This window comes from Gavialis gangeticus, unplaced genomic scaffold, assembly GCF_001723915.1.
Source record: "Gavialis gangeticus isolate Ggan-Ray unplaced genomic scaffold, GavGan_comp1, whole genome shotgun sequence".
In the NCBI taxonomy this organism is placed as follows: Eukaryota; Metazoa; Chordata; order Crocodylia; family Gavialidae; genus Gavialis; species Gavialis gangeticus.
The window spans coordinates 1374640-1383142 of NW_017728960.1; the positions used below are offsets into that span (position 1 = coordinate 1374640).

Here is an 8503-nt window from a genome sequence, read left to right on the forward strand (position 1 = left end):
AGAGGAAAGGGAGCCAGGACTCCTGGGTTTCATCCCAGCTTCTGCCATCGTGATCATCAGGTGGGGTCCTTCCCTCTCTGCCTGTTTCCCCATGCAGGCAGATGCTGCTGATTCCTTCCCAGGGGGTTGTGATGCTTCAGTGACTCAGCTGTGCCTTGGGCCCAGCAAGGGCAGCAGAGTTGCAAAATATCAGGGTGAACCCTCTCTGCCCCCCAGTGCGTATGCAAGGGCAGCCCTGGAGTGACATACAGCAGCGAGTGCTGACTCACCGACAGTTTTTGGCCTTGAGCTCCAGCTGGGTGGCAAATGGAAAGAGGAAGCAGCGACTCTGCAGTGCTCCTACCCACAACCTGGCCATGAAAACACCCCACACCCCATCCAGCAGCCTGTGGAGCTCAGCCAGGGATCGGGGCCTGCACAGTGTGGCAGGGCAGGGGTGGGAGCTCCGTTCAAACCCGCTCTCGGCAGAGGCACCTGGTGGAGGGGCTTCCCTGAGCTGCAGAACGGCCCAGCTGCCCTGTCACCCCTGGGAGATGGGGCTCGTGGGTGGAGGCTGTGGGGGCCTGGAGACGTCCAGAGGGGGAAACATGGCTAGGCTGGTACCCCATGTTTGCATCCTGCACCCATAGCTGGAAACCCCTGGCCCCACAATGCTCCCACTCTCTGCTGCTCCTTTAAACCCACCTGGCCCTGGGGCTCTTACCCTCTCCTGGGAAGCAACAAGCTCTGCTCCATTATATAAGTGGGGTAAACTGAGGCACAGGGAGGGTGGCATCTTGCCCAAAACCACCCTCTTCCCTGGCAGGGCTGGGCATAGACCCCAAGGGTCCTGAGCCAGTTTGCAGGGTGCTGCCAGGGCATTTCCCCCTCTTCCATGCATGCACAATGCCTTCTCCAGCTTTCCTCTCTGCTCCTCCCTGCTCTCAAGGGCAAGGACAAGAGCTCAGCGCATTTATATCCCAGCCTCCCTCTTGCTAAATCCTGGCATCTCTCACCCCCTCATATTTAATCTCTCCTCCCTTGTATTTAATCTCCTCCCCGAGACTAGTCTGCCTGCAGACACAGGTGGTTTATACCTGTGTATTAGAGTGGTATCTAGGGTGGCACCGCTACCCGCTATGTATTAGGGTGGCATCTAGGAGCTGGTGGCTGACAGTCCCGATGACCCTCCAGGCTCTAGAGACCAGACCTGACTCCAAGACCGAGCTGTTTGTCTTGCAAACTTTGGCCTGTGGCTTCTGGTTTCACATCAGAAGAAACAACTGCATGAAACCCAGCTGGGGAGGGCAGGGACTTTCCCCAGGGAGCTTGAAAACCCTTTATTTTTAGGAGGGGGTCATTAACATTTAACTCAAGCGTTGAAGGAACACTATGGAGAAAAGGCCTCTGACAAGACCCTGCCCTGCTTTTGATCATGCCCGGGAGATTTAGAAATCCCTCCAGAGGCATCAGACGCCTTCAGAGTTGCCCAGAAGAGGGGAAAACCAACCCCACCCCACTCGGAGATTTCTGGAGAAAGCTTCAAAGCCCAGCAACCCACCCTGCCTGCTGGAGGCTTAATGACAAATAATAATTAGTCGTGGCGCCTGGATCCTATCTAGCGCGGTCTGCCAGTGTATCACAAAGTGCATTTTGGTGGCATCGCCCCCACCTCACTAGTGCACGGGTGTGGGGCCAAGGAACGTGGCCCAGGTCATGCAGTTGCAAAGCCAGGCTTCACCCAAACTTCCTAAGGCTCGGGCCAAATCTGGCAGAAAAAGGGCCTGAAACCACAACTGTCCTGGCTCCTCACCTACCCAAGTCTTATCTCTGCCCCCCCCTGCCCTGGAGGCTGCTGGAAGAGAGCAAGGGACACAGGCTGCACTGGGGGTTGCTTTTAATGCCATGTACAAAGTCTCCAAAAAAAGGAGGGGGGGAAGAAACCAAATGACCTTTAAAATCCTTTCAAAAATAAATTAAAAGGGGTTTCCCCTCCAGAGAAGGGAGACAGTCTACAGTGCTACTTCCCTGCCTAACCCAGAACGAAACCCGCTAAAGCAAGTGAAGCAGGCAACCTGACCCCTCCCTGGCTCCTGTCCCCCCCCACCTGCCCCTTTGTGCTGCCAATAGATGCCCAGGCATCCCAGAGACTGGACCCCTGAGGACTCTGGGGACCAGTGTCTGCTGGGACCCTGAGACCAGAGCAATTCCAGCAGGGACAAGGCAGCTGGGGCCCATGTCTGGGTTGGATTCCCCCACCTCTGGTGCCTTCTGCAGACACCTGCCACCCCCAAAAAAAGCCCTGGGGTTGTAGACAGCCCCAGGGCCCTGATTTAGCCTGTGGCTGTATTCAGAAACTGCAGCCACCAGCCCACAAGCATGGCTGTACTTTGTGGCTCCTGATTTGCCCATCTCCCAAGCATCGGTTGCCAACTGGAGCCATCCAAAGGCTGGCAGCTCCCTGCATATCCCCAGCTGCACCCAAAAGGTTGCTGCCTGCTGGCCCCTGGCACCGGTCCTGTCATCCCTCTGTCTTGAAAACAACAGCTGCCAAAGCAAATGTCCCCTCCAGCCGTAGTAAGACCCCTGGCAATGGAGGGTTCCTCATCTCAGCCCATGCACATCACATTGTGGCTGCCCCGCGCCATCCCAGAGCCACTGGTCCACAGATTAGCTTAGCTTAGCTGCAGCGTGTCCGGCAGGGGCAAAGGAGCTGACAGATGATCCATCCCCAGCAAAGTCCCCCGATGTTGCCCTCTTGCTTGGATGTCTCCAGGTCTCAGAAGCAGCGGGACGAAGGAAGGGGCAAGGGCAGGCAGCTTTGTAGCATCGGCCCCGGCAGGAAGGTTCCCCAGACGACTTCGGGATCGGCACCCACTGGGGCTCTTTCTGTTGCCCCTGCCTGGGGCCTCCACGTCTCCATGCAGATGGGAGGAAACCCAGGCACGGAGGAAGGCAATGTGTCTGAAGTCTCTGACAGAGCTGGGCGATGGGTGTTTCTCTAATCACTGGGCCATACCGTGCTGCGTTCCGCTGCCCTCTCAGAACCAAGCTGGATGCTTAACTCTTCTCTCAGCCTCCGGGTGTGGGTTCGGGGGAGGACTCCAAAGGGCTCTGCTGCAAGCAGAGCTGGCGGGAAGCAGGTGAATGCGCTCAGAGCTGTATGGAGATAGGAGCCCAGCCACCAGCAGAAGCTGCACACAATTCAGGACCAGCACTGGGGGCCTTGGGGCTCTCCCAGATGGGGGCTGAGCCCTCACCGGCTGGCCCCCCATGCCCTTGCCACAGGTCCTCAGGGCAGTGCAATGGATTATCCAGGCCTGGGAGCTTCCTCCCACCAGAGACCCACGAAGCAGTAGGGTGGCTCCAGGTGCAGGATCAGGGCTGATCCCTGCTAGGTCTGAGGCTTTGCTTCCTGGGAGGACCTGATCCCAGGCAAGAGAAGGCACTGACAGGGTGTTGCACAGGGGCCTGAGCAGGGAGCGAGTCACCATTACCAGGGCTCGGGGGCCCCATTTACAGCAATCCCGATGCCCTGGGCCCTGGAGCTCCTCCTCTGCGGCTCCCAGAAAAGGAGCACCAAGAGGTTTCCCAAGCTCCTCTCCTTGCCAGGTCTCCCTGGATCCAAGCTCCTATCCCTGCCAGATCTCCCTAGATCCCAAGCTCTTACCCATGCCAGAGCTCCCTGGATTCCAAGCTTCTACCCCCTGCCAGAGCTCCCTGGATCCAAACTCCAACCCCTGCCAGATGGCTCTGGATCCAAGCTCCTATTTCTAGCTCCATCTCCCTGGATCTTACATCTTCACCCCCACCAGATCTTCCCAGAGCACATCCTGCCAGGATGGGGGGCACTGGCCCCACAGCAAGCAATGCCAAGACTCCTCCCACCATGGGAGTGGAAGGGCATCCCCAGGGAGTGTCTGAGCCTGGCCAGGCCCCGCAAACCCCGCGAGCTTGAAAGGGGGGAGGATTTTGCTATTTACATCCCTGATAGGCGTGGCTCAGCCCCTCGCCTGTCCTTCCCCTCCCCGTCCATGGGGTAGGGGCAGGTCCCCGGCCCCAGGGTGGGCTACGAGGTCTGGCACTGGACATGCTGCCGCATGCCATCGTAGTTGTCCTCATAGTAGGCCTCGCCAGCGTGGGAGCGCCGCCCGCGCTCAGCTTGTGGCACATATTCACTCAGCTCCACCTCCTCCGTGTCCTCCGTCGCCATCACCTCCTCCTGGGCTGGGAAGAAGGCCTGCAGCTGGCGCAGCTGGTCGGCTGGCAGCCAGCCGGGTTCTGGGAACTTCACCTGGGGGGGAGAGAGACAGATGGAGGGGGATCAGGATCAGTGTGGGAGCCCATCTCCAAGGAGACAGGAAAGCTCCCTGGAAACCAGACCGGTCTCCCAGCAACCCCAGGGCAACAGGAAGCCAGGATCTGTCCCCACTCTCCATAATGCAGGGGAGGATCCTTACCTGGAACTGGATGATGAGCTTGCCGCGCTGGTAGGGGCTGCGGTACACAGGCATGCCCTCGTTGGGGATGCACTTTAGGTCTCCAGGTCGGATGACATCACCTGGGGGTGCAGAGTGGGAAAATATCATCACCCCTTCCCCATTCCAGGGGTAGAAACCGAGATACAGAACACTTTGCCTAAAGTCATCCAGCAGAGCTGGGAACAGATATAAGGAATCCTGAAATCTGCTCTAACCATTAGACAACCTCCTTGTGATCTCAGAAGAGAACCCAGGAGTCCTGGTTTCCAGCCGCCGCTCTAACTATAGGTCCCCCTTCCCCTCCAAAGCCCAGAGGAGAACCCAGTAGTGCTGGTGCCCGATCCCTTCTGCTCTAGAACTCATGTCCCCCCATCCTTCCCAGCCCGAAGAAGGGAAGAACCCAGGCGTCCCGGGTGCCTGACCCACCTGGCTGGGAGGAGATGAGCAGGGTACGGTTGTCCAAAGTGCGAATGAGCTGCCGGCAGCCGCAGAGCGCATCGGCCAGGCTGATCTCCTTGCGGAAGATGAGGTCATTGCCACTGCGCCGGAACACAGGGTGCTCTTTCTGGTCCAGCACAATGATGATGTCCCCGGGCTCCAGCCCAGGCACTTGGTCCCCTTCCTCATGGAACGTGATCTTCTGCCCATCCTTCATGCCTGCAAGTGGGACGCTGACAGCTCAGGGGCCTGTTTCCCTGCTCCCCGCTTCTGTGTTACCAGAAATGGGGCCACTTCTGGGGTGGTGCCATTTCACAGCCATGCCACAACACTACTGAGTCATACAGGACAAGAGGTAAAGAACCCCCTACATTAGACCACAAGTGCAGGGGGAACATAGGCAGGCAGGAACAACAAGCCTGGCTGCCTGTCTTGTGACAGAGCCACTGAAGGAGGCTGTGTCGTCACAAAAGCAGGAAAGAAACCCAGGAGTCCCCACCCCTACCCCCCAGTACCCCTGCCTCACCTTTGTCCAGGTGGACGCTGAGGATCTTCTTCTCACGCACCACCTTGCGGCCATTGCAAGCCGGGCAGCAGTCACGGGGCCGGATCCACTCACCCTGGCCCTGGCACTGCGAGCACATGGTCTGAATCTGCTGGATCATGCCAGGCCCCAACTGGTGGATGCGCATCTCCATGCCAGACCCGTGGCACTTGGGGCACCTCCGCTGGGCGCCCTCTCGCACCCCGCAACCTGTGGATAGAGGTGGAGGGATGGCGGGGCTGGGTGTCAGTGCTGGGAGATAAATCAGTGCTGCCTGAGCCCCTCCTTGACCCCGGCCCCAAACCAGGGGAAGCTGCTGGGGGCACAGGGTACTCCTGCTCTGACCACAGCACAGAAAATGGGAGGGCCAGGCTGGAAGCCTCATTCCCCACTGCCCCAGTTCCAGGGCACAGACTGGCCCAAGCTGGCAGTCAATCAATCAATCAGAGCCATGGGTAAGAACCCAGGAGTCCTGACACTCCCTGCCCCTTGATGCACAGCGCCAGGCGCATGGGAAAAGGGAGTCACCACCTGTTTCTGACTGGATGGCTCCAGAGGGATAGGGCTGTGCTTCCCAGCCCATTTCACTAAGCCAAGATGCAGCCCGGACTCTTGTCCCCCATCCCCCTCCCAGGCCCCAGTGCTTACCACCACACTTCCTGCAGATGACATTCTTCTGAAGGGAGAGCTTCCGGGTGGTGCCGCTGTACAGGTCCTCTAGTGACACCGAAAGCTGATGCACCACAGTCTTCCCTGCCCGGAGAGATGTCAGGCTTAACACCCATGATCCACTGGGGCTGCCTACCTAGCCCTACCATGCAGCCACCTCTTGGGAGGAACATGGCAGTAGCTTAGCCCCAAGGACTGCTGCCCTGAGACTGACAACCCGGCTTGAAAATGCCCCCAAGCTCTGGGGTGGAACATGACAGCTGTATGGTAACAGGCTCACACAACAGGTTCGGACAGGGCAAGGGTAGCTGCCCCTTTGACCCATTAGTTTCTCTCTCTTAGGCCAGGTTGGACCCGGCCTGCTGTGTCCCAGCTTCTCAGCTAGACGCAGTCTCTGCACCAGTCCTTGCTGACCAAAAAGTGATCAGACGACTGAGCGTATCACAGAAAATGAAGGTCGGAAGGGCCCTCAGGAGGTCACATCTAGTCCAAGCCCCTGCTCCAAGCAGGACCAGCCCCAACTACATCATCCCAGCAAGGCTTTCTCTACCTGGGGTTTAAAAAACTCTGAAAATGGAGACTCCACCACCCCTCTGAAACCAGAGCCCGATGCGAGCACCCGGTCTGTGCATCTATCTCCTTGACAGCTCTCTGGGCCGGGATTTTTGCATAAGACGTGTGCACATGTCAGCTTGTTTCCTGTGTGCAGCTCACCAGCCGTTCCTGCACCCTCCCAGCCTGATCTCTTAATTGTCCTGTGTCCCTGTGATCTTGTTCCCACCCGCAAAGCAGCTGCGTCAGGCTGTTCCCTGCCCTGGCCCTGTTTCCTCATCTCCTGACCTATTTGCCACAAGACGTTTTTATCTGCAGCCCGGGTGTTGCCCAACAACCCTGCTATTAAACCCAACGCCTTCGTTGTAAACACCCTGGCACCCATGCTGCAACGGCGTATGCATCTGGCCGCTGGGAGCAGCCCCTCGGCCCTGGGGTTGACGGAAGCCCCCCATGGCTTTAGGGCCTGGCCTTGTACCGGGCGAGTGATCGATGGCACAGCGCTGCCTCGTAGTCCGGGTTGGGAAGTGTCCTCCGATACCTCCCGCCCAAGCTCCAAGCATCCTTAACACAGACACAGGAAGGGCAGAGCTGGGTGCGACCTCGCCCAGCGAGAATGAGGCAGGGTGTGAACGAGTACGGTCTCCCTACCCACTCCGCCCCGCAAACCCTGCACTAGGTACCTCGCCTGTCAGCCCAGCCACGCATCCGCACGCCGCCTCCGAAGAACAGGTCAAAGATGTCCATGGGGGACGCGAACCCCCCGCGGCTGCCCGCGCCCCCTTCCTTCATGGCGCGCTCTCCGCCCCGGTCGTACAGCGCGCGCTTCTGGGTGTCCGACAGCACCTCATAGGCCTGCGAGATCTGCTTGAACTGGGGTGGGGAGAGGGATGCAGGGTCAGAGGCGCCGACCCCCCTGCCCCCTGCTCACCCCACGACCTACCCGCTCGCCGCAGCACCTACCCGCTCGCCCTCACTGGGGTTCTTGTCCGGGTGGTAGCGCAGTGCCAGGCGCCGGTAGGCTCGCTTGATCTCCTCCAAGGTGGCGCCGGGTCGCACGCCCAGCAGGTCGTAGTACCCGGTTTCTTTCACCATCTTTTCGGTCGGGGATTCGCTAGGAGAGGAAAACAAGGGGTCCACTGCCGGCCCTCGCTGCCCTCACCCTCATGCACACCCCAATGCCCCCCCGGCTGCTACAGGTGGGTCTGCCCCGGAGCAAGGACGGGGGGGGGGTCGGGCCTGGGCACCCCGGGGTGGGGAGTGGGGGCCAGGCCGGGGCCCGGGGCCGCCACTCACCCGCAGCTGCTCGATCTCCTTCCACCCTGCTCCGAACTCTCTGGAAGGCCGGACACGCCCCCTGGCGCGCCATTGGCTGCCGACACGCCTCCCCGGCCGCTCCATTGGCTCGCCCCTGCCCCAGCGCCTCGCCCCGCCCGGAAGCGCCGGCACCGCCCCGCCGCCTATTGGCTGGAGCGGTTTCCGGTGGCGGGGCGTGTGTGTGGTGGAGGGGTGGGATGCGGATGTGGGCCTCGCCCCATTGGGTGCTGCGGACGCCCGGATGCGGACGCCCTGGCGATTGGTCGTGTGCTCACGGGAGTGCGTTCGCGGCTGTGATTGGCCGGAGGGGGTGAGCAGGCGACCCAATCGGGTTCAAGGGGGGGGGAATTTAAATTTACCCCCCCGGCCCCGGGGTGGGGCTGCTTCGAGGGGTTTTGGGCCCGTGGTCCCTGGCGCGTCCAGCAGGGGGAGCTGCGCGCCCGGCTCACCCTGGACCGGGGCCTCGAGCCGAGGCAGGGCTTTGCCGATCTAGGAGCTTCCGCCTGTTGCAACGGGCTCCGCA

The 8503-nt window shown here is 60.1% G+C and overlaps 1 protein-coding gene across 1 annotated transcript; it reads right to left on the reverse strand.

Moving 5' to 3' along the window:
* Window positions 1-2979: 2979 nt before the first annotated feature.
* Window positions 2980-8035, reverse strand: LOC109299671 (dnaJ homolog subfamily A member 1-like). Its single transcript, XM_019520225.1, has 8 exons — window positions 7960-8035; window positions 7627-7777; window positions 7347-7536; window positions 6091-6195; window positions 5425-5652; window positions 4887-5117; window positions 4440-4540; window positions 2980-4273 (listed from the first exon to the last, which is right to left on the reverse strand). Exons 2-8 carry the CDS (start codon window positions 7756-7758, stop codon window positions 4049-4051), a joined length of 1212 nt encoding a protein of 403 aa, XP_019375770.1. The 5' UTR covers window positions 7759-7777; window positions 7960-8035; the 3' UTR covers window positions 2980-4048.
* Between the last annotated feature and the right edge of the window lie 468 nt (window positions 8036-8503).

Bases quoted from the DNA above. Each gene is read 5' to 3' on its own strand.
- LOC109299671 (XM_019520225.1), bottom strand. From the start codon at position 7,758: ATGGTGAAAGAAACCGGGTACTACGACCTGCTGGGCGTGCGACCCGGC. The intron at 5,653-6,090 runs GTAAGCACTGGG...CTCTATCCACAG, and splicing joins CATCTGCAGGAAGTGTGGTG to GTTGCGGGGTGCGAGAGGGC. The intron at 4,541-4,886 runs GTGGGTCAGGCA...CTGCACCCCCAG, and splicing joins GCTCATCTCCTCCCAGCCAG to GTGATGTCATCCGACCTGGA.